Genomic DNA, 26,257 nt, shown 5'->3' on the forward strand with positions numbered 1-26,257 from the left:
GTTTGTGTGAAAACAAACTCTCCCGACGGGTAAAGGGTTAGTTACCTTTCGGTCGGGTTTGTATGAAAACGAACCCGGCCAACAGGTAAATGCTTGAAAACTATTGCAGTGACAACAAAAATCCCAGCGACTGATGGGGGAGAAAAGTCCTCAAGTGACCCATCCACTCCCCGACTGCTCCCAACAATGGCCGACGGAAAAGGCCTTCGTCGCCCCCACCGCTGATGGATGACCTCAGTGACCCTGCCATCGAGCTCAGATATCTTCTTCAAGAAATGCTGCAGGTATTTTGCTGTTATTAGAGAGGTATTTTGAGTATTTGAAAAGTGATGACCTCAGAGAACAGGTTTGACCTTAAACTTGCACCCTTCTTGCTGTCCTTTTGTCCTGTTGTCCTTCAGAAATTCTCCTGGATAATCTAGTTTTTCGTCTCGGATTCGCCCTTCATCGGATCCCCATCATCCAACAGAAAAGGCCCTCGTCTCCTCCTCCCACCCCCTGCTGATGGATGACATTAATTACCCTATCATCAGTCTCAATAGTCTTCCTCAAGAAATACTGCAGGTATTTTGCTGTTTGATATTTACAAGTGTGAGTTTTTGAAAAGTGACTATTCATTGAGTTGCTAAAGAGTTAAACCTGCACCTGTCGTGTTGTTGTCCGGTTGTCGTTCAGGAACCCTCCTGGATCATTGCCCCAACAACAACGGAAAAGAACCTTAATGCCACCCGGCTGATGGATGACCTTAGTAACCCTACCATCGGGCTCAGATGTCTTCCTCAAGAAATACTGCAGGTATTTTGCTGCTGTTAAAGTTTGCATGTTTTTAAAAAATGACAATTTCATTCTGAGTTAAGTGTTTGACCTGCACCTGTCTTGTTATCGTTCAGGAATCCACCTGGATTGTCTTTTTTTTTCTCTCTTGGATTTTGCACTTCATCGCCCCCACCATCGACAGACAGAAGAAATAGCTGAACTTGAAACACTTATCAAAACGACTTCAGTTTATCTTTTTTTTTTTTCTTTCTACCAAAAAATGGATAAGTCTTCAGTCTGGTACTTTGGCCTTCTCTAGCCATTCTTTTTTTTATGAACAATTTTGTTTAGTTTTATTTATTTTAGATATGTTAAATGTTAGAATTTAATGTATATTGATGTTTGAGGATGTGTTTTTGCATCATTTTAGTGTTACCATGGTTATGGCATTTATTATGAGTAGGCTTAGACTGATTTATTGTGATCTGTCTGTATTTATGCTGTTTGTCATTTTCTGTTTCTACATAATTTATTTCAACTGCTTTTGTTTTCTCAGTTATTTTTCTTTCCATGGGAGCTACACCTGGTCTCCTGTTCTGATTAGCTGTGGTTGCTTCCTGGAAAAGGGCATTGGCTGACATGATTCTATCATCACCTAACATTTCTCCCTCTCCTTTTCATTTCCATGAACATGGAAAGTTCTCCTGATCAGTTGACCTGTTGTTGTGTCTCTACTCTGTCTTCTCTCACCTCCAGTCGGCCGTGGCAGATGGTTGCTGATGCTGAGCTCGGTTCTGGTTCTGTTGAAGATTTCTTCCTGTTGGAGGGGAGTTCTTCTGCTGCACTGTTGCTACATGCATGCTCTGTATTAGGGACTGCTGTAAAGTCAACAACTCAACACAAGCGATTTGCTGTTGCCCCCTGCTGGTCAGATGGAGTGAATGCTGTAAGTAACGAATCCATACAATTTGCTGAGTTTAGTTTGGTACAAACTTTTTAGACTACTTTAATAATCAACTGAGCTTATAGCATTAGCAATATGAATACATGTGATTGAACTAAAATTACTTCAAAGTGCATTGAGATGACATTTGTTGTGAATTAGCAATATATAAAATTGAACTTTCAAACTAATAAATGAGCCCCAAAAATAAACAATATAAAAAAACAAAACCCCCAACAAACCAATACAAGAAAGTTCAAAACCCCCAAAATAGATGCAAAACGTTCAAAACACCAAAATAGATACCAAAACATAAAAAAACCCCCCAAAAATAACAAAACATTCAAAACACCAAAATAGATACTAAAACATTCAAAACCCCCAAAATAGATACCAAAACGTTAAAAGCTTATAATTATAACGCTAATTCACAACGATGTTGTTGAGGCATTTTATAAAAAGTCATTTCAATTTAGTCAGATTACTATTGATCCAAGTTATCAATTCATTAGGTTCACTTAATTATAAAGTAGTTCAAAAAGTTTGTACCAAAGTAAACCCAACAGATTGTATGGATTCGTTACTTACAGCATTCACTCCCCCTGACCAGCAGGGGGCGACAGCAAATCGCTTGTGTTGAGTTGTTGACTTTACAGCAGTCCCTAATACAGAGCATGCATGTAGCGACAGTGCAGCAGAAGAACTCCGCTCTACAGGAAGAAATCTTCAGCAGAACCAGAACCGGGCTCAGTACCAGCAGCCACCTGCTATGACCGACTGGAGGTGAGAGAAGACGGAGCAGAGACACAACAACAGGTCAACTGATTAGGAGAACTTTCCATGTTCATGGAAATGAAAAGGAGAGGGAGAAATGTTAGGTGATGACAGAATCATGTCAGCCAATGCCCTTTTCCAGGAAGCAACCACAGCTAGTCAGAACACCAGACCAGGTGTAGCTTCTGTGGAGAGAAAAATAACTGAGAAAACAAAAAGCTAAGTTTCTAACTAAACTTTTTAGTTGGAAAAGATTTAGTTTCTAACTAAACTTGTTGTTTAGTTAGAAACATGAGAGCGCCACCTTCTGGCCTCTCTCCAGATCAGTTCAGGTCAGAGAATGGAACTGTTTCTGTCTTTGTTTTTCCCCTCCGTGGGCTGCCACCTTATCGTGGTGGAGGGGTTTGAGTGTCCCAGTGATCCTAGGAGCTGTCGGAGGCTTCATGCCTCTATTTGGGTTGGGTCTGCCGGGGCAAACGGTCCTAGGTGAGGGATCGGACCAAGAGCAGCCCAAAGATTGCTTAGAAATATAGATACAGTGTTCCTATTTAGAGATGACGATATAGACAGGGTTCCCGCTAACCACCAGAGCTATAGACTGAAGTCAGTTTCTCCAAGTGTTTTATCAACCTGGCGGGGCCACCAGGCTTTTTCTTTTTCTCCCACCAGGCTATGGGTTGTTATTTTAGATGGGGATTTTCTCCACCAGTGATGGTAAAGACAGATTAAAGTAAAGGTTTATAGTTAAGACATTGAACTGACTGAGGAGTTGTGAACCAATTGTGCCGTCTCATCAGTTTCCCGTTGGCTTCACATGCTGTTATTTCTCAGTTTTGATTCCTGATCCTGCACCTCCGACTTTCTGTAACTTGACATTTTATAACCAAAACACGCAGCAGACCGCTGATGTAAGAGCAGCTTTTCCACTGGACTCAGCAGGTTTTCTGTAGGAAACCCTGAAAGTTTTCCCAGGTGACGCTTCCTGATTGTTGACTTGAAACTTTCTTGGCAATCTTTCTTAAGGAATGCTGCAGGTATTTTGCTGTTTATTTAAGTAATATTTAGAAGTTAGTTTTTGAAAAGTGGTGATTATATTCTTAGTCGTTAAAGGGTTTGACCTAGAACCTGCACCTGTCCTGTTGTCGCCTTCCTGTCCTCAATTTCCATTTGCTTGATTTGTTTCTCTGTTTCTACCAAAAACTGGATGAATAAAGTCTTCAATCTGGTGTTTTAACAAAATTGTTCTTTTAAAACAAGGTTTAATTGAGACCATGCACTTTATAATTCCTTTTATTTTGTAGATTCTGTTTATTTATTTAGGATATTCTAAATGTCTTCCAGTTCCAGTGTTAAATATTCATTAGAATTTAAAGTTTGAGAATGAAGAGGACTTTTTCCCTTCAGTCTTCCACTCAGAAGCTTCTTTCTTCTCAGTTGGGTTTTTAAAGTTTTATCTTTGAGACTGTGTTCTTGCATTATTGTGCTTTAGCCATTGTATTAGTTGAAAATGGTCTCATTACCGTTTTATCGTTTATGGCAATAACTTCTCGGACAATTTATCATCCAGCGAAACTTATTGTGACGGTTGTCAACATAAATTTTGCTGGACAATAAATTGTCCCAGAAGTTATTGCCATAAACGATAATATTGTTTTAATACCATTGTCAACTAATATAGTGGTTATGGCACAATGATGCAAAAACACATTCTCAAATATCAATAAACTTTAAATTCTAATGAACATTTAATACTAGAACCGGAAGACATTTTAAGTGTAAAAAATAATTTAAATGTCTTCTTCCTGTTAGGACCAGAAGAAGAGGACTCTTTCCCTTCGGTCTTCCACTCAGTAGCTTCTTTTTTCTCAACTGGATTTTTATTTTCCATCACAACAACCTTACAAATGTTGATGAAAATAATTCATGTCTGAGTTCCTGTTTCTCCTTTTTATTTGTGTCTTAGCAGGGAGAGTTTCATCAGGTGTCCCACAGCAGCTTGATGGAATCGGACTGCGGTACCGTCAGTAATGAGCCGAACGGGTCGTCAGTGTGTCGCTACGACTCGCTCATCTGAGGCGCCATTGGTGGGGGAGATTTGAGATCAAACGGTCTGAAAACGGCCTCACCTGTTGAGTTTGAGTCGCTACGTCACACTGAGCCGATGGACGCTGGAAGAGAGGAGACGCAGCGAGCTTCTCCTGCTGGGCAGATCTGAGAGAAAATGAGGATTTAATTATACCGTCCTGATAAGAAGCTGCCTTCTGACCCAGATGAACTCATCCATCCATGCCTGGTTCCCTTCAGTTATCCATCCTGGTTCCCTCCCTCCGTCCAACCTGGTTTCCTCCATTCATTCATCCATCCCTCCATCCAACCTGGTTCTCTCTGCCCATCCTGGTTCCCTTCATTCCTGGGAATTACGTGACCATTTTGATTTCTTTACAGGGATGTTCTCAGTCTGTTGAAATAAAATGAATAAAGCAAAAAATCCTTGGAGTTTGTCTTTAAATGGGGAAATTGGACATGAGCCAAGCCTTTTTTTAGCCCTGAGCAGATTTTTAAATGGGGACTGTGGAATGGACAAGCTTTAGTTTTGTCTTTTATAAGTCAGCTTTATTGACGGTTGAAAAACACACTAGTCTAACAGACGGCAGCTCTAATGGTATTCACCCCAAACCTCACACACAGCGCTTGTGCATCCAAGAGTCTTCTGCAATAACCACAGTTAGAGTAACAAAATAGCAACATAAGGAAAAATAAAACAATAAAATCACATTGCAATGACAAAATGCAAGGATAAACAATGATGTACATCATAAAGTGAACATCATAAAGTAGACTTTATGATGTTCCAGGTATTATTAATCAAAGGCATCTGTAAGCAATATGGATTTAGCCTTGATTTAAAAAACTGTGTTTAATCAGTTTTGCAGTTCTCTATAAATGTGTTCCAGATTAGTGAAGTATAAAAACTGAATGGTGCTTTTATCATTGTATTTGATTAAAAGTACTGGAAGACGTTTATTTCTTTTGTGGATTCTAATTCATTTCAAGAAGCTAAAAACGATACAAGCTTTACAGGCATAAAAGTGCTGTCTATTGCTTCACATAATCCTGTCTATGCTGCTTCTTCCAGGAGCTGGAGCAGATCTTGACATGGCTGACTGAGGAAGGTTTTGCACCTGAGGCCTCCAAAGAGGTTCAGCTGGCGTTTCTGTGGCGTACCTTCCTTCACACACGAAGCTGTCTGGACAGTGCGACTAAGGATATGGGAACAAAACGCTTGCAACATTTTGCAGAGATGGCAGAGGTAGATTATCACTGCTCAGTTAATCAGCGCTGTCTGGGATTGTAATGATGAGCAAGGCGATCTTTTTGTCTGCAAGGTACGCAAGTCCTTGGAGCAGATCAAAATCTTCACAGAGCAGAACGACGTTTTGGCTCAGGAGATACAAGATGAGAACGAACAACTCAGAAAGCAGCTGCTGCACCTCGTTTCACTGCAAGGTAGGACTTTTACTTGCGCATTGTGTAAAGGTTTGAGTAATTATAGACAGTTGACGAAACCTCTGGCACATTTTCAGTGCTTATTTCTGACTGCAGTATGATATTACATAGGAATGAGCCACCTTCTCCCTTTTCTCTTATCTATTTTCTGTTCTTAATTAATTAAATTTAGCGCTTTATTGATGCAACATGTGCTGCCTTTGCTATCAATATCTGTCTTCATGTAACACCAAATCACCAAAACACTCTTAACCCCAGAAATATAATGATTATGAGTTAAATTACATCTACCTCTCCTACTCCTTTGTTCCAGATTCCCAGATAAATGAAGTTGCTAAAATGTTGTACCAGCAGGGTCTCACTGAGCTGATTCACAGCTCTCCCAGTGAGCAGGTGGCGTATCTCCTGGTGGAGAGGGCTTCCCTGCTTGAGATGAATCAGGATCCTGGTGATGGAGACCCAGAGAGTCGACTGAGGACCCACGTAGAACCACTGAACCCCGTCATATGTGCGGTAGGTGAAACAGTAGTACCAAAACTATTATTTTTGTGGTGTGTGGGTTTAATTTTTAAAGTCTTCACAGATAAAAACTTTCAAGGTAAAAAAGTGAGATTAATTGGAGTAGAATGTGTTTTTATCTCAGTCCAGTGCTGAGACTCTAATGAATTCTGCTGCACTGGTCTGCAACCTGACCATTATAAATACTTTGTTTCCTCAATTTTACAATTTATATATTATTTAGTTGGATTTGCTTAGTAATTATTTTACTTTATCTGTAGTAGTCTGAACATTTTTGCAACACTTGCACTTTCAAAAACCTTCAATTAATTCAAACTCATCCGTTCACCTCCATACTTGTTTTTACTTAAGTTGATTTAAGTAAAAACAAACAAAAAGCCCATTTAAATAGCTGCTTAGATAGGTAGGTTCCCCCTTGTTGTGTGATCATCTCTCAAGTTTGGCCTTTCTGACGGCAAACAGTTTACCAAACCCAAGCATGACTTAAGTGTGTAAAAGATGCTTTTCAATTCACTTGCTGTTGAGTCGGTTGGTCATTTTAGGCTGCGTTCACACTGCAGTGACCCAATTCCGATTTTTCTTGCCTTACTTCGTCCTGTATCGGATCTTTTCGTGACAGTCTGAACAACACAGGTCGGATTCTTTTCGAATGCAATCCAGGCCATTTGGGTATCCGATTTAAATCTGAACCTGAACGGCCAGGTCGCATTTATCCGACCTGAATGTCACTGAGACTCTACAGACGTCATTATTCTGCGTCCTGAAACGCGTAAGCGGGAAGTAAAACAACAACCATGGCGGCCAATAATGAGGATTAAGTTAATATCCTGCCTCCCTTCGGACAACTACTTCAAAATCATAAGCTATGCTCCACCGTTAGCAACCATGTTTACTTCTGCAAACACTGAGCACCGCTTCTTCTTCTTCTTTATGGCGGTTGGCAAAACACTGAGCAGGCTCTCAATGTGTGACGTTATTGCGCCCTCTACTGCGCATGCGGGACACTTTCAGGTCGTTTGCAGTTCACACTGGAGATCACATACAGGTCGCATAGATTTGGAAGTGTGAACGGCCACAGCAAAAAATTTACGATTTGACAAAAAAATCGGAATCTGAATGAAAGCATGGTGCGCTCTGTAGTTCTTTGTTTAGATTGTTTATCTACTAATTTTGTTTAATTTATCCAGGGATAAATTTAAAAAGAAGGTAATTTAAAAACTGAAATGCTCTAACTCTTTAACAGGCTATCAAAGTAGTTTAAAAAGCTTTCAGAATAGTTTGGATATTTTGGTTTTTTTCAAAAGTAAACAATCCAGTGAGAGCAACTGGTTGTACAGACTGAGACTGTCTTCAATTAAATTAAAGGAAGTGGCAGCCGTTACGGGGAAGGACGGTGAGCTTGAAGGACACGACGATGACGTAGTCTTGGCCAAGTTGATGACAATTTGCCATTGCTGCAAAAGTCCTGAAGTCAGAGGCGTCATCCAAAGCAGTTTGTCAGCATGTAGATCATCCACAGTCGGCTTGATGTCAAAGTGAAGACAGAAGATTGGAGGACAGAGTCCAGGCAGAAGAGCGGGTCCAGACGAGGTAAAAGGGAGATGACCCGAATGAAAATGAGAGTAGCCAAAAAAAGATCAACTTTTGAGGAGAATTCATGTTAGAAATAAACAAAATGTTTCTTAAATGTGTAAAAACTTAAATGATTAAAAGTCTGAGATTTTAATAATATTCACATTTCTAAGGATTTTGTTGTTGCATTTTGGACCTCCTGCACTGTTGATGTACAGTGTTGCAAATATAGAGTTGACCATTTTGTCCACTAAAAAAATAAAAGTCCCTGATTTCTGAATAATCCAAAATCTATAACTTAAATGAATGAAACACTATTATAAATCTAGCTTTACCAAACCACAGTTGACCTGAACACTTTTGAGTTTACATTTATTGACTTTGACTGAAATGCATTTTCTATTAAAAAAAAAACAAAATAAACCCGACAGATTTGAACTGCAGGCAGATCAGGTTGATCTTTAAACTCTTGAACTAAATAACACCACTGCAAGGCTTCAAAATGAGACTTTAGTTCATTCTGGAACAATGAGGTCTTCCCAGATTTAGTTGTGCAGAAATGTTCTGCAATACAATCCCAAATGTTGGCGTTTGGCCATCTTTTGCACAAATTACAAGCTGCTAAGTGATCCTGACCTTCATTTGTACTCAAGACATTTCAGAGTCCACAGTGCCTTGACTTTATAACCACAAAATTCAAATTAGCTCTTTATGATTTTATGTAATAAACCAACAAAGTAGTAAATTATGGTTCAATAAATAACTGGCAGTCAATTTGTATTTAGTCCTATTTACTATTCATGAAACCAATCCCGGAAGAAAAACCTGTTAAATTTTGCAAAAAATGTTAATATTATTTTATCTATTTCTAAACTGAAAACGGTCCTTGCATTAAATTACCTAATTTCTTTTCCACATCTACCCTGAATATGCTTTAAACTTCCTATTAAGCTTTTCAACCCAGCAGATGGCGCCAAATTCAAAGTCCCGAATATATTCCAGTGAAGTGGATTTTAACTTCTGTATCCTTCCGCCCTCTGCAAGACAACACAGTGGAATGACCGCTGCTGATGGAGACCATGAAACATCGCTCAACATCTCGACAGAAGAGGCTCAAGGCTGTGATGACATAGAAAACATGCCATGATGTGAGTTTGAGAAGCTGAAAAAGTCTCAGGAGTAATCTGACGATTCAGCGTTCTTAATAATCTGTCTCTTCTGTTTAAATCTCACAACACAGATCATCACATTTGTTTGTTAATCCTCTGATCTGATTTGTCACGCCAACCCTTACAGGATGGACTATGTGAAAAAAGTAAGAATATATTTTTATGTGACTTTACTTTTAATCCACATGAAACTCAGTTTAATAATTGGATCGATTATTTATCAAATATCCGACCAGAGTCCGGAAGGAAACGCCGTATTTGCGTGCCTTCATGACTTTTAGGGTCTGCGGCAAACAATGTGCCAATATATCCACATTACATGCTTTGACATGTTTCCTAATCGACAATATCTTGTGTTTTAATAACTTTATATTCTAATACACCATTTAAAAGTAGTTTAACCAAACTTCCTGGCGGGCGCCATGTTTAATTCCAAACGGGAAGCCGTGGTTGTTTTGAAGCAATCTGGTTGGCTGATAGTGTGCGCTACACCGCCCCCTACGGGTTTGGCATGTTTAAAACAGCGCTATGGAGCGGATTTTTTGAGGTTCGTATCGGTTCAGGATTGGTTTCGGATTCTGAAACCGATCCTGTGTGTATGACAATTTTTTTTTTTAAACGATGTGATGGAGACATTCGAGTTATAAAAACCCAGCTATGTGGACAAGGACTCAAAGTAAGAGGGGTGAAAATGTATGAAGGGGTAAATTTTTTTGTGACTTTTATTTGTAAAATATTTTTAAAATTACAATTTTTGTTCTACTGCAATATATACGTTTTATAAAAAAATATTTTTTACATATTTGTTAAAACTGTATAGCATAAGAACGATAATCAGTGTAAAAATTGAGCTCTTCTGGCTTTTACCAGTCTCCCAGAACTAACCAGAAACAACCAATCAGAGCCAGGAGGCGGATCTTAGTGCGGCCAATCACCCTCTTTATGCTACGCTACAGCTAGCAGAGTCTGTTGTGAATGCTCAGGCTAGTTAGCATAGCTACTGATGACGGCGGATAAACGGTTTTCTTGTAACCGTCGTCGTTTCTCCACCTTTAGCATCTTTAGCAGCTAGTACATGTTGTTGATTGACAGCACTAAGACCCTCCACTTGGCTCTGATTGGTTGTTTTTGGTCAGGAGCGGTGTATTTCTTCAGAAGGCAATAGGTGGAGGGCATTAATCTGTTCACGGATTATCTGTCTCATATTTTACTGTCACAGCATGGCAACAGTTTTAACAAATATGTAAAAAAAACTGATTTAAAAAAAATAAAACTTACATACTGCAGCTTTGAGCACTACAATGTGTTGATTTATCATTTAAAATCATGATAAAGTACTTTGCATTTATTTGTGTTTGTAGCGTAATAAAGATCAATTTGCCCTTTATTGAGCCTGTCACTGTATCAAACAGTTTGTTAATGCTTAATAGGAAGAACATACTACAACCTACTCTGACCTCCAGAGAAAAGTGATCAATATATGACAAATTATATTGGAGTTTCTTCTCCAGCTTGTGTCACCATCTCAATTTTCACACAGAAGCTGATACAGCAGGAAACCCTTAGCTGCTGAGATGCTATAAATTGCCATTGCTGTCTGATGATTGCTTTTATGGATAACCCCATCGACTCTTCTCCATTCAATTACTCCACCCTGAGGTGAAAGATAACTCACTTAGGGGGAGCTTCAAGCCTGTAGGAGGTCATTTTGAATTAACGTATAATACCTCTCGTGCCGATACACAATCAGGCTGATTACGGTTGGAGTTGTTTTCCGCCACTCCTCCCCATTTGATTCCTCGTGTGATAGTTTAAGAACACAATGACAGCCAAAAGTCAAGCTTATTAGCTTTGACGGTGGCAGAGACAAACAGTCGGAAAGGATGATGGAAGAGTTGCCTGTCTGGCCTGGATTTTATCTAACGTCCTTGAGATTAACAGCAGAGATAGAAAGGAATTCCTCTGTTGAGGGTCACCAGCTGCAAAGAATACAATGCATGAATTTTATCAGCATGTCCTTGAGGAAGTCAAATATGAAGGGATAAATCCTCCCGTCTTTGTGAACCTGTGAATTCAGACGTAACTGTTTGAGTGAGGAGAAGAGCTGCAGGTTAAAGCTGTAGTAGGAATTTTTTTTTAGTTTTCAATATTCATTAAAACTGCCATCATCATCTCTCACTGTACAATAAAAGCTAAATCACTGTTCTGCACTAATCAGTCCAATTTCGCACAATGCACTGTGGCACACTTGCTGTACATATATTTACATATACATTCTGTTCTGCATTTTGAATCCTTGCAAGGTCTGCTCAAAGCTGCTTTTTATATTGACAGCATGTTATATTTTATTTTTATTTTATCTTGTCTACATTGCTACTCAGTGGTGGATGTTGTGTGTCTTGTCTCTATGCTGCTGTAACTGCGAAATAATTTCCCTGCTGGGATGAATAAAGTAATTCTATTCTATGTTGTGACAGTACCGGTAAGTTATGAGACTGATAATCTGTTGGGGAAAAATGAGCTCCACCCTGTGTCACTGTTGTGATCTGAAAAAATGCAACACTTCTGGTCAAAAATGACCAATTAGAGCCAAGAGGAGAACGTCAATCATCCTCCGGTACGCTGCTCAATGTACTAAAGTTGGAGAAACAATTTCCTGTTGCAGAAAAACTTTATCTGCTTTCATTGGTGGATATAACTAATCTAGAGGACCACATTAAAAGTTATGGCGGGCCAGATTTGGCCCCCAGACCTTGAGTTTAATACATTATCTTAGAGAGAGACATAAACAGTTGTGTGCCTAAATATTATTTTATTAGTCAAGTTAACCATTTGAGTCCTAAGTTTCAAATCTCCACCTGGATATTTTTGCTTATTGTAATTGTACACAGCTCTTTAAATGTCATGTGATTAAATATATATTTGCCCATTTATCCATAATAACTGGAACTTTCAATATCTAGCAAGATATTTTTGCAATTTACCATCTATTAAAAGAGCGTCCCTCAGATTAATTTCACTTCCTACTACGGTGGGAGTGAAATTACCGTAATAACCCGATATATAACGTCTCCCCTTTCAGAAATCGTTGGAATTTTTCAGATAGTGCAACGTGTGGTGGAATTACAGTACTGCAAATTTGGCTGGATGGTCACCGATACGTTCAGCCTAGAAGGGTTTAAGCAGTTTTCATTTGTATTCTGTCAAAATATATTCATGTGACTTTAAGAAGTACTTATGAAAAATTTATTCATATTTTAACACTTTAATGGGTAGTTTTATTTAAGTATATTCATGATCTTGACGTGTCCCGCTATAAAAATTAGTTTAACAGTCTTGGTCTAGAGGGCCATATAAAAACTTACGGCGGGCCAAATTTGGCCCCCGTGCCTTGAGTTTGACACATGTGGTTTAAGAGTTTGCCTTTAGCATATTTCAGCTTAATAAACAAGAAAAGCCAAAAGAAAAATAAGTATTTTAAAAAATCATTTTGTTGGCAGAATTGGACCATATAGTCCTAAAACAATAAAGATTAAGAATAAACTAGACAAAAGGAAGATAATTTTGTTTATTGTATTAAACCCATTAAAAAAAAAACAACAACAATCCTGTGATGTCTGACTTTCTCTCGCTCTCAGAAAGTCAAACTCCTCCTTTCTTGATTCACTCGGGGTTTCAGTCAGTTTGTCTTCAGCACCATCCGCGCTGCGTTTCTGCGGCTCCCCGGGGGAAGAAAGAAGAGGAAATGTTGTTTTTAAAAGTAAGGCAGAACTTCTTTACGTGTCCTTTAGTATTTTAATGAGCAGTAAAAGCAGGGAGTCAACGCTGCTGCTGTTTTCGCCGGAGATTTTGTTTTGTTTTGTTTTTTTTAAATCAGCGGTTGCTTTGCTGGACTTTCTGCATCCTGCCGGTTGAAAACGTTAAAACCCAACGATGCGCTCGGAGAAGGTGAGCAAGAAAAAAAAAAGTCTGAAATACCTTTGGGGGGAAATCAAATCGCTAAAGAAACCGCTGACAAATGACTCGGAGAACAAACGGTGAGTTAACAAAGAAATATAGATTTGTATTTCTAAAAAATGTGTCACTTTGGTAGGAATCAATTTAAAAGTTCGAAGCTTAACTAATATTTTTTTTTACCGTCTGCTAGCAAACGAAATAATTGTAATTTTAAAATATTTTTGGCAAAATAAGAATGTAGCAAGTATTAGTGGATCAAGCTTCATTAAAATGAACTCGTATTTAAAATTAAAGTGATATATTTTCTTAATATTTCAGAATTTCTTGCTAGGCTAAAGTTTGCTCGTGTTAGCAAGTTGCTAGCATTTAAATCACGATCTTTTTTAGCTGCTAGGCAACCTGTAGATTTGCCTGTTTAAAAATGGCTGCGACATTTTATACGTTTTAAAGTCAAATATTACGCTATCTGGTGTTACAATTACAAATTCTTCTATATTTAATTTAATCGCATGGCTAATTATTTTAAATGATTTTTTGTAGCATTTTAGTGCACTCTCAGATACTACAAAAGGATCTTTGGAGCAAATTTTAAACATGGAAGCAAGTTGGTTTTTGATTAGTCACTGGAATTTTCTCAAATTTTCCCCCCAAAATTCCAAGGTAGAGTTTCAAGATGTTGCCTAAAAAGTCAGAACGTTGAGAAGGTCAAAATTCTGACTTTCTTCTTTTATTGATTGAAGACAGTTTTAAAATTAAATTCAGAATTTTGACTTTTCATTAAATACAACGAAAAAAGGCACTTCTGAGGTTAAAGTCAAAATTCTGACTTATTTTCTTAGGATTCTCAAAAAAGTCAGAATTCAATGAAAAAAGTTGCAATTCTGAGATGAAAGTATCAGAATTTATTAGATTTTTTTTTCAGGTTTCCAAAGTCATAAATCCTAGTTTAATGTCAGAATTCTGACTTTATTCATAATTCTGAGATTAAAGTCAGAAGTTTGACTCTTTTTTTCTGCATTTATTGTCGTGATCTGTGTTTTCTGTGTGTTAATTTCGAGCCACACTTCATGACACTTATATGTTATTGTAGTTATTGAAACTACAATAACTTTGGTTAAACCAGGCCTGAATTATTTTAATCCTGCTTTACGCAATTTGTCATTTTAAAGTGTTTTAAAATGTGTTTTTAGTACAAAATAATTCAGGGCAGGTTTGATCAGGCATTTGTTTATTTTAATATTGACGCAGAAGACATAGGGGAAACAAACTTTCAAGGTTTGACCCGTCTATTTCTCATGGTTAACCTGGCCATTTCTTGTGTATTTTCACAAATAGGATAATTGTTTCTTGAATGACAAACTAACCTTTTAATTATGTGCATGCAGTGAGGAAAAATGCTCAGATTTGACTTTTGTAAGTATTTTATAATTTCGGATAGATTTCATCAAAGTGCTAAATAAAAAAAAAAAAAGAGTCAAATCAAGTTTAGCTTGAAAAAAACAATGAAACTGCCACAAACCCAAAACGACTGCTTGGGTTATAACTAATAGTCAGGACGTTGGATTTTACTGAGCCTCCAATTAATGATAGCTTGTTATGGGGCACTTCCGTTCCAGATGTGCCAATGTTGATGAGAAGTATAGTTATTTATTTTTCTTCATTTAAGCACTTTTTTGACCCTTATCTTAAAGTTGTTTGGCTGCTTTTCTGTTCGCTCTGCAGGCAGATGGGGCTTAAATTCAAAATATCAGAGAAGACATCAAGTTGGAGAGGATCAAATAATTACACGAAAAGGTAACATCATTATTCTCTTTTATCCTGATTTTTTGGAGTGTTTCTTAAATATTTTAAGAAAGGAAATATCTAATTTTTGTTCTATTTATCTAAAAAGTGAGAGTTCAAAGTGGTGTACATTTTTTGTTGCACTCTCCATGTGTCTATGAAACTTTTTGTATAAATAACATTTTATTCCAAGAGGAACCAGTTAGGTCCCAGCTGTGTGGCAGGATAATTGATGGTTTATACAGTGGGGTTGGGTGGTATTGAATTTTTTAAAACTGTTAAACCTTCCTCAAATTACACCCTAGTAAACTGACTTCCTAGAAAGGTTTGTGATGCTTTCTCATTGCCACATAAGATGTTTTTACAGTTTCTAGTGTATTACAAGCTTTTATCCCAAGAGAAAACATCTAACATTTCAATATTTAAGTGATTTGACAACAAATGGCTAAATGATGGCTGAAAAACATATTTTTTTAATTACTTCTAAACTTTTTTTTTCATTAGAAATGTGACTATGAGTGTATTGGCTCAAATTGTGTTTATCCTTTGCAGAGGAATGCAGGCGTAGTTACATTTTGAATGCTGGTTTTGTAAGACTTCTGCTTTTTAAAAAGCACAGTAGAATTTTACGTGCCATTTTTTTAATACTGTGTTACAGACAAAGTTTCGTTTGCCTATCAAGGCTGAACTGCAGAAAACTGAGACAATTTAGTTATCGCTTTCAAGAAAAACATACATTTTTGACTCTTAAGTAAAATGAAATAATAAATGGTTTGGAAATGTATCAACAGAGTAAAAGATTTGGTTTTAATCTCTCTTGTTATTTATGCATTAATTATTTTCTGCCCCAAACTGCAACTGTTAGTTTATTCACCAAAGTTTCCCAATCAATGTACTGATTAGGTATGTCACAATAAGTAATAAATTAATTTAGTTAAAACGAGTTCAATAATTTCATTTTTTTTCTCTTTCTACCAAAAACTGCATGACAAAACTCTAAAGTTTTGGTCTCAAAGACAGTTTTGTTAACAGAGAATCCATAATTAATTTCTTTTGTTATTTCTGTTGTTAATTTTAATTTGGATGTTTAAAATGTCTTCCAGTTCCAATGTTAAATGTTCATTTGAATTTAAAGTTTATTGATCACTGAGAATGTGTTCCTGCATTATTATGCCATTATCATTGTCTGAAAACAACAATAACATCGTTTATTGCAATAAATTTATCGTCCATCAAATTTAGTATGACATTTTTATGGAAACAGATCCTGACACCATTTGTTTTTAGTTATCTTTTTTTTGTGTTTGTATACTTTTTACATTTTGCCTCCCACACATATAATTGTTGAAGTCATTCTGTCATTTTCCTGCTACAACTCTTTATTTTATTTGAAATGGTAACCGTGCAGAAGTATGTATCATGACTGGTTTTGTCCAATTGGCAGTCACTTACTTCCCTTTTTTTTTAATGAGATCACCTTATTGCAGACTCAGGAGAATCCATTTAATGGAGAATTCCCATCAGTTTACTGCGGGAAATGGCGGTGTCAGCAAGTTGCAAACTTTTTAAAGTTGCCTTTTGTGTAAATAGTCGGTGAGCGTTTCAATCTCAAATAGCATTTGGGTGGAGCATCACTTTTAGGGCTTTGAAAGCAACCACAAACCTTCATGTTCGCAGCTTGAAGCCCACTTAGACGGGCTTGTACAAAGCTGGCTCTTTTATAGGCTCTATAGGAAACAGGAGGTTCTCGATCTCAGGATGGGAGACATCTGGACATCTGGCGTGCGGCACCACTCCCAGCTTCTCAATTTGGGACATTCTGGCCTCTTTCACAAACTCTGACCTTTTCCAGTAATTTAACTAAGCAGGTTAACTTTACACGACCTTACAGAAGTATTAAATACCTCTTGCACCTTTTTTAAAAAACATTTTTTACACTACAAAGTTTGTTGTAATGTGAAACAATGTAATGTAATATTACATGTTTATTACATGTAATATTACATGTAATAAACATGTAATATTTATTACATAAACATGTAATATTTATGTAATATTACATGAAAGTATTACAATACTTTCATGTATACTACTTTCAGAAGTATTAATACTTCTGAAAGTATTAATACTTTCAGAAGTATTAGTACAGTACTTCTGAAAAGTATTGTATTAATTTTGGGGAGTATGTGTCTATCATTATGCACTTTTGCCAACAGGTAATAACCCAGTTCCTCTTTGCAGAAAAGTTCTAGTCACATGGTATGTGGTGTTAATTTGTGCCTCAGATCTTTAATTGAGCCATTCCAACACATTATTACATTCTGCTTCAGTTCTGACAGCATGTTGATGGTGGTTGTCCTGCAGGAAGGTGAAACTCACACTAGTCTTTTGTGGCCTCTAGCAGCTTTTCCCCAGAACCGCCCTGAGTTTAGCTCCATAAATGCACGTTTTGTGTACTAAAAGAATATCTGAAAGCCATGTTTCATTTTTCTTTCTATTTACTGTTATACTCTTTTCTTTAAAGAGTCGGACCGAATGAAGAACGCGAGCCCAAAATGTGTGAACTCACTAGAGAAAACGGTTGAAGACAATCTTTGTTTCCAGATAATGAAATATTTGTGAACAAGCAACGTTTGTTTTCTCTGCATTAGCTGACAGGCTTCAAATAATCTGAGCCAAATTACAAAATGTTATCTCTCACAAACTGAGATTCCCCAAATTGTTAAGATGTGGCAACTAAATCTTTGAAATGAAAATTATATAAACAGTACAACAAAATGTTTGGAAATGCAACAAACAGAATAAGTCCTTGATTTTAGCAGCTCTTATGTTGAAGTTTTAGACAGAAGCAATATTTTGCAAAGATGATTTTATTTTCTGTCCCGATACAAGTTTTGGGTTTGTGATCTCAGATTTGTTCTTGTAGATGAACCGTAAGGCTCTACTCTCTGTTCATTTTCTTATATATTTTTCTCAAGTTATGTTTAATTGGGTTACCAGATCTTAGTAAAGACTTTATTATATTAGCTGCTTTATTTTGGCAGTGAAGTAACTGAAATTGCTTTGAAACCAACCTCTTTCAATTAGAAATCTGCTCAATTTATGAGGAATCCTTTTTCTCATCCTGCCTGTGAAAAGCCCTTCACCTGTTATTGGTTTTAAAATATTTGTAGAGTTTTGTTTTGCTGTCAGATTAATAAAATTTCTGCATGACAGAGTTCACAGCACTGTTATCACAGAAAACATTTTGCGTATTTCTGAATGAAGCTATGAGGAGAAGTTGCAAAAACAATATTACTTTCATGTAAACTTATTTATTGAGCCATAAAGTCTGTGTATAAGATTAAAAAGAATCTATTTATTTTTGTTTGTTATGTTGTAATTATCACTATTTCTGGTGATTGTGGTTCTGATTCCCTTTTGGGCTTTTTTACTTTATAAAATCTGACAGAACATCACCTCTGATCAAATCACGATAACAATGAATGACTTCCTGCTGGTAGAAACTGTTAACTACAGCGACTTAATCAGAATTTGTAACTGTAGACTATAAATAAATTAAAGCAAATTAATAATTGGTTGTCAAAGCAGGTATAAATTGCCCTCAAGGTGGGTTTGTACAAAATGCCCAGCTGCAGATTGCTACTTTGCTTTTGTGAGAACCAAATCTGCTTAAGAAACTTTGTTCTAATCAACACAGTCAGGATATATTACCTAAAATGTTAATTTGTCAAATTTTAAGTTATAGGGTTTTTTGTTGTTGTTTGTTTTGGCAGAGTAAAGTTCAGCAACATTTGTGGTTTTCCTTCTGGACTAATGTCTCCATATTGCCCTTTACCATAAACATTGCCATATTTCACCTAATTTCAAAATAGTCAACCTAAGTCATTGGATTTGTTTGCTGCCACTTCCAGTCAGTAAAGGCTTGAATAAACTCCAACACTATCAAAAATGCACATTTTTAAAAAACATCATTATCTTCAGTTTACGGTACCGTCTCAGTCGCTGTGTTGCTCATCTGACATGCAGGTTTGATTTGTTCCTATTAATACAAGTTGTCCCCTAAAACACAGGTGTCAAACTCATGGCCCAGGGGCCAAATCTGGCCCGCCACAGCTTTTTGTGTGGCCCTCTGGACTCCAGATGCTAAATTGCATCAAATCAATCTGTTCACCCAGTTTTCTGTGATTCTGTGTTTGTGGAAATTCATGTTAAAAAAGATTCCCACATTTTTTCCTGGTAATGCATAACTGAAGTTTAGTGCAAATTTTCAGCGAAAATTGTCATAAACATTGGGTTTAATTTTTAATTGACCTCTAACTTTCTCCTGTAGGTGGCAGTATTTTTACACTTTACGACACCTCTACCTCAGCGTTATTTGATGTCAAGTTATTGGTTCGTTTGTGATCGATGTGACGATTAACGTCACATATAATCGCAAATATTGTAAAATTCCTTGAAACTTTTTCAAAATCCACAAAATTAGTGAACTGAACAATTGAAAAGACGTTTAATTTTAAGAAATATTTATAAAATGCAGGTATTTATTAATATTTTAACGGTTTGTCAATGGGTTTTATCAATACATTCTGGTACGACTGTCCCTTTAAGACCATTCATAATCTTGATTTGGCCCAAAACGATGAGTTTGAAACAGACGATCTCATTGCTCCCAGTTCTGCGGGGACATGTTTCGGTTAGCAGAAGAAGAAGGTGAGCGTTGCGGAGGACTGAGATTCGTGTTTGGGCTGGAAGGAGCTGTGCCACTGGCCCTCCACATGCTACGTTACACAACGTGGCCAGATGTGCACTTTCAAACGTCACGTGGCTGTTAATGAAGCCGTGGAAAGGGATGGTGTTTTTCTTCAAAGAAGCAGCAGACGTCAGGAAGCGTGTTAACGCAGCCGCTGGTGACTGTCTATTATTAGGCGAAACCGTGGAGATGTGTGGAGTCCACCAAGAGTCGACATACGCAGGTTAAAGGAATTTCTTAGTAATCACATAGTAAATATTTTATTTACAGAAGTAAAATGAAATTAAACTGAACAACAGTTATTCATCTGAAATCAAATTAATGATGGAAATTAGTTTAATCAGATTTCATAACCTGATAGCCTCAGAATAATTTTACATTTATTCTTTTATTATCTCAATGAAATCTGTTCCTTTGAAGCCTTAAGAATTAGAGTTCAGCTGGAGCAGATGGGCGTCTGCACGTTAAATAGAGGCGTTAAATGGTTGCATAATGTGTGGTATACTGTATGTGTCAGGTTCATTTGAGTACAGAAGTTCTCATTTGGACAGTTTACGTTTATATTTTTTAAAAATTTAAACTATCTGTAGATGATTATACAGCTCTGGGAAATATTAAGACCACTTAAAATGATCCGTTTTTCTGATTTTACTCTTTGTAGGTATAAGTTTGAGTAAAACGAACATTGTTTTTTTTATTCAATGAACTACTGATAACATGCCTCTGAAATTACAAGCATAGATTTTGTATTTATTTGGTCAAAATAACAAAAAAGATGCAGAGCTTTCAGACCCCAAATAACACAAAGAAAACAAGTTCATATGTATTTAGAAACAATGATATTAATGTTTTAATAGAAGTACTTTATTCATCCCAGCAGGAAAATTACTTAGGAAGAGATCAGAAATCAATATTTGGTGGAATAACCATCAGGTTTTCAATGGGGTTCAGTGCTGTGGGCTCTTAGTTTTTCCAGAGCTGTATACTGTATCTTTAAATGTGTCCCACTTCACACATTTTGTCAATTAGTGAACGTGAATAGCCAATAAATGACTGATTATATAATGTGTCCTCACCAACTATTGGCCTGGTATAGAGGTGTAAAGAAACCTAAAATAAGTTCAGATGTTATTACAGTTTCATAACCTGAAACAGTGACACCCTACAAAACCAACAAATATGGAAAAACACCTTGAAGATAATTTATGACTACTTTTATTACGCTGTCATAAATATGACGTAACACCTGTTATGAACATGAAGGAGTCTTCATAAATGTTTATGACTGTTGTCATGAAGTATCATTCGGTAAATAATGACACTTTTAATGCAAAGTTGTACTAATACTTGCATTAAAAGTCCATAAAAATGGCCAACTTTGCACTAAAAGTGTTATTATTTATGGAATGACTCTTCATGACATGTCATAGGCATTCAAGAAGACTCCATGTTCAGGTGTTATTTCATGTTTATGACAGTATTATGTCAGTCTCATGCACACCCCTTCAAATAAAGTGTCCCCTTATGTTTTTTTAGTGTCTTTGTGGCACATATAAAAAAAACAGATTTCATTTTTTTCCCCCTGTAAGAATTTTTCCAAGTCTTGTATCGTGATTTCTGGTGTTATTTTTACTTTACCCTTGAATGTAAACTGGCCTTTTCCCTGAGCTTTTTGTGTAATCCAGTTTCCCAGAGGACTGGTGTTGGTCGGAGCTGTTTGACGCTGGTCAGTGTTTCCGGACTACCACATCCGTCTCTTCCTGTGACTTTTCCTCTTGGCAGCCTTATGTTTATTTTTAGATTCTGTGTAACGGGGGAGCCATAATCTGAGTAAACTTCCTGTGTTCTGACATCAACCAGGGGACACCCTGTTTCTCATACATGACCAGAAGCTCGTTGAGAACAGATTAACAATGGTTTTCTTTGGGTGGAGGATTGAGGGGAGAATAGTTTTTTTTAAATCCTGGGAAAGTTTTTTTATTTCTTAGATTTGCTCATCTTCATACACCAAAAAGGTAAGTGTTGATATTTCTTCATGTTTGTGTAAATAAGATCTTATTCAAACCGTCTCCCATTTGGGATTTGTATCTCACCATTAGAAGCGGGCCACAGCTTTACCACACAACTGGTATTTATTATGTAGAAAACCACCATTCCTGACTTCTGAAGACTAAGCTGGTTTTGGGTAGGCAGTTAGAGAGGAAGTACGCTTTAATTTGTTGGGTTTGGTTTGCAAACAGCCGCTGTCAACACCTTAATTCTTTACGTGTTTAAACCATGTTGGGCTCCAGTGCACAAATGTTAGACTTGTCTGGTGAAGATTTTATCCAGAGAGGTTACTGGAGCAATGCCTAAGAGATTAGTTGGAAAACATTAAGCATATTTATAAAATATGTTAAAAATAATCTGGAGCTCTGGAAAAAACTAAGAGCCCACTGCAGTGAACCCCGTTGAAAACCTCCTGGTTATTCCTCCCATATATTGATTTCTGATCTCTTCCTGAGTTAAAACAATATTGTTGTTTCTAAATGAATATGAGCTTGTTTTTGGGGTTTTTTTGCATTATTTGAGGTCTGAAAGCACTGCATCTTTTTGTTATCTTGAACATTTCTCATTTCCTGCAAATAAATACAATTTTTGCTTGGAATTTCAGAGACATGTCAGCAGTTCCTAGAATAAAAGAACAATGTTAATTTTACTCAAACATATACCTATAAAAAGTAAAATCAGAGAAACAGATCATTTTAAGTGGTCTTAATATTTTCCAGAGCTATATCAAATGGAAGTTTTACATAAGTTTTTGTAAAATTTTAATAAAAACAGTCATTTTATGTTTAATTTAGTTGATTGCAAGTAATTATAAATCTACAGTCATAGTCAATAATTAGAATATTACTGAAAAGTTCATTTATTCAGTTCTTTACGTGAATCACATTATAGATTAATTACTCTTAGATGAATGTTTTTAAAGTTTTTTTCTTTCACTTATAATGATTTTGCACTCGCACCTCATAAAAACATGACAACCCACGCTGAGCTCCAACACGTTCAGGTTTACCCCAGAATGTGCTGTACAATGGCTGCTGGAAAACAAGTGATTGGTTGTTGACTTTTCAAAAATGTATGGTTGTATAATTGTGCAATCTGTTTGCAGCCATTTCCATGGGAGAGTGTAAACGTGGCCGGCAGCGGTATATTTAAATTTAAAGTGACAAGACGCCCTAAGACATCTCATTTTGAAATTAGCTCAAAATAGGCAGAACTGAGCAAACTGAGATCTCATTATCTAACAATGATGTTTTGCAAAAAGTTTACAGGTTTTTTATGTCACTTTGACCTATCCTAACCTAACAGGTCACCTTTAAGTTATTTTATATAAATCTGGTACAATTTCATTTCTAACAATTCAGAACTTTTGATTCTGTCTTTTTCTCTTTTGCAACTCTTGTCATGTGGGTTTGATTTATAATATCTAATCTTCACTTTTATTCATTTGTAGAAAACATATCAACTGAGGAAGAAGTTACCTAAAATTTTAGTGAGTCAAGTAATAAACTTTGAATATCTCTAAGCTGGTTTTTCTTCCCGTCCACAGGTCACTAACAGAAGGCGTATGCTGGCTCTTGCCGTAGTTTTCCTGCCACTACCATGAGCTGGAGCTTCCTGACGCGCTTGTTGGAGGAAATTCACAATCACTCCACGTTTGTGGGCAAGATCTGGCTCACCGTCCTCCTCGTCTTCCGCATCGTCTTGACAGCGGTGGGAGGCGAGTCGATCTACTACGATGAGCAGAGCAAGTTTGTCTGCAACTCAGGCCAGCCGGGCTGCGAGAACGTTTGCTACGACGCTTTCGCTCCTCTGTCCCACGTTCGCTTCTGGGTTTTCCAAACCATCCTGGTGGCTGCACCGTCGCTCATGTATCTTGGCTACGCTGTGAACAAAATTGCTCGGGCAGAAGAGCAGGCAGACACGGGGAGAGTGACGAGATTTCCACGAAACAAACTCAAGAAGCGCTACCTGGGAAGCAGAAAGCAGCACAGGGGCGTGGAAGAGGCTGAGGATGACGACGAGGAAGACCCAATGATCTACGAAGTGGCGGAGGATGATGGGAGTCTAGCTGCGAAGGGAGACGGTAATGAGAGACAAGTGAAAGATAAGGTTCGCCATGATGGTCGCCAGCGGATAAAAGAAGATGGGTTGATGCGCATTTATGTCTTCCAGCTGTTGGCGCGTTCCATCCTGGAGGTGGGCTTCCTCTGTGGACAGTATGTGCTGTACGGATTTGCTGTGCCTCCCAGATACGTTTGCTCTGACCTGCCCTGTCCGCACAGCGTGGACTGCTTCGTGTCGCGGCCAACGGAGAAAACCATCTTCCTCCTCATCATGTACGCCGTCTCTATGCTCTGCCTGGTGCTCAATTTATGGGAGATGCTTCACCTGGGCATTGGCACCATCTGTGAAATAGCCCGTTCCCGCCAACTGCAGCTGCGTGACGACAAGTTGTACGGACTCACAAAGAGGAATAAAGCAGTGAATGAGGCGGGGTTGTGCGACGACCACAGCAGCTCCCCTTTCACCTGGAAAGAACCATCAGCCCCTCCAGGATACAACATCGCCGTCAAACCTCTTCTGGTGTCTAAGGGGAACCACATCCCGCCTCTTCCCATCACCGATCTCACCCACACCAAGATCGCGTGCCAACAGAACCACGTGAACATCGCCCAGGAGGAGCGTCAGCAGTACGTCAACAACGACGAGAACCTGTGCAGGGCTGGGAGGGGCGACGGTCCCAGAAGTACCCAAAAAGACGTGGGTCAGGCGCAGAAGAAGCTGAATGCGAACAACCAGACCTACAGCCAGCTGCAGGGCCACAGTAACAACAATAGCAAACCCAACCATGAACGTAAACACCGGCAGATGTCCCGGCACCCCGCTAGAAAGGCCGAGACTAACAGGGGCAGCAGCGGCACAAGCAGCAGCGGCAAATATGGAGTGATAAAGAGTTCTGAGTGGATCTGAAATAAAGAAACACAGTTCAGATACAGAACTTAGGTTATAACTGATGCAGCTAAACCACAGAGATTGGCTCAAATGAACCATTCAATAAAAGTCTCACTTACATGTATGTACTTCTGAATACAATCTCCAACAGTGTCAATCCCGGTTAAAACATTTGCTTATCTAAGTAACTTTTGGGTAAAAACAAGGCTCTTCAGGGACAAATAAAATATTCAAGGGCTCATTTCAGTTAGTATTAGCGACTCCTCTACAATATTTGTTATTATTTAATTGTTTACATTTGACACTAAGCAGTTATAGAAGAGATTAGCTAAACCCGACTACATAACTTTAAGCATCTATATGCAAAAACGTGTTGAAAATACTAAGACAGGTATATTTCTCCGAGTTAACTCTTAAGAAATACAGAGTAGATACTTGTATCCTGGTATTTTTTGTGTTTTTTCTTTTTTTTTATTTGATGTTAAAAATGTCAGTTATGTCTGGCAGTAGAGGCCTCTGTTTTAAGTGCCTTAATTGAAGAGCCAAAGAACTGCTTAACATTTTTTTATATAATCTGTTCTCACTAAATTGGACATGACCAGCTCTCTATGTACAAATACTTCTAATTTCTAACCAATATTGTTGTTTCTGAGTATGCAAAACAGTTTGTTTTTCTGCTGAGCCAACTTTTCGTTGATTGTTCTCGTAACCAGTTTAGAGATAACATTTTACAACCTTTTTGTCTTTATTATTCTGAGACTGAGAGAATCCTCATTTATGTTTTGAGATTTTTCTATTTGATCACCAGACGTTTACATTTAAGTATTTTTTTTAATACTGTGTTTCTGTGCAACTTATTCCTACATTAGTTCAACGGTTAATGCAGCGCCCCAATTTCATGTTTTACCTGGCCTTAGGTAAGACATATAGAGTTGATTGATTTTCAAACTGAAAGGGTTTGGTTTTGTTCAAAGATATTTTTTTACTGTCAAATAACAGCATGTTTTCAATAAAAAGTCTCTATTTTCTTTGTTGAGTTTGTCTTTCATAAAACAGTTTTCAAAGATACGTATTTAAATGTGACTATCATATAAAACAATTAATGATTTCTGCATTACAGTTTTACTCCTTGATGCTTACAGAAACATCGCCATCTGCTGGAAAACGGTAAACAACTGGTTTTAGTTCCTGAAGCTAATCTACATAAAATGACAGCGGCAGTAAAATTTACCCCCCTAACCCCAAAAAAGTATATCTGAAGGTGGAATATACCTGTATTGCTGTATTCGGTAAACTTTATTTTACTTGGGTCCTTTTATAAGCTACATTTTGTTTTACTGGCTGGTGATAATGAGTGAATTGATAATATATAGGCATACTGTATTGGAAATGAGAAGCTAGTCAAAACTAAACTATTAACTGAACCGTGGACACAAAACAATGACAAGCATTTTATTTATAGGAATAACCTGCTTACGTTGCTCTGATCTGATCACTTTATGCTTGTTAAATAGTACAATTTTC

The 26,257-nt window shown here is 37.4% G+C and overlaps 1 protein-coding gene across 5 annotated transcripts; it reads left to right on the forward strand.

The window, feature by feature from the left end:
- The first annotated feature begins 9,142 nt into the window (after nucleotides 1-9,142).
- Nucleotides 9,143-25,761, forward strand: LOC114151666 (gap junction gamma-1 protein-like). 5 transcript variants are annotated; one of them, XM_028029000.1, is made up of 4 exons: nucleotides 9,143-9,219; nucleotides 9,312-9,386; nucleotides 14,920-14,991; nucleotides 23,328-25,761. In XM_028029000.1, exon 4 carries the CDS (start codon nucleotides 23,381-23,383, stop codon nucleotides 24,749-24,751), a length of 1,371 nt encoding a protein of 456 aa, XP_027884801.1. In that variant the 5' UTR covers nucleotides 9,143-9,219; nucleotides 9,312-9,386; nucleotides 14,920-14,991; nucleotides 23,328-23,380; the 3' UTR covers nucleotides 24,752-25,761. The 5 variants fall into 5 exon arrangements, with proteins under 5 accessions (XP_027884801.1, XP_027884800.1, XP_027884802.1 ...); XM_028028999.1 differs by lacking the exons at nucleotides 9,143-9,219; nucleotides 9,312-9,386 and adding exons at nucleotides 12,889-13,277; nucleotides 21,721-21,747; XM_028029001.1 differs by lacking the exons at nucleotides 9,143-9,219; nucleotides 9,312-9,386 and adding exons at nucleotides 12,889-13,188; nucleotides 21,721-21,747.
- The last annotated feature ends 496 nt before the right edge of the window (nucleotides 25,762-26,257 follow it).

Source organism: Xiphophorus couchianus, chromosome 10 (assembly GCF_001444195.1).
Source record: "Xiphophorus couchianus chromosome 10, X_couchianus-1.0, whole genome shotgun sequence".
In the NCBI taxonomy this organism is placed as follows: Eukaryota; Metazoa; Chordata; class Actinopteri; order Cyprinodontiformes; family Poeciliidae; genus Xiphophorus; species Xiphophorus couchianus.

Bases quoted from the DNA above. Each gene is read 5' to 3' on its own strand.
- LOC114151666 (XM_028029000.1), top strand. From the start codon at position 23,381: ATGAGCTGGAGCTTCCTGACGCGCTTGTTGGAGGAAATTCACAATCAC.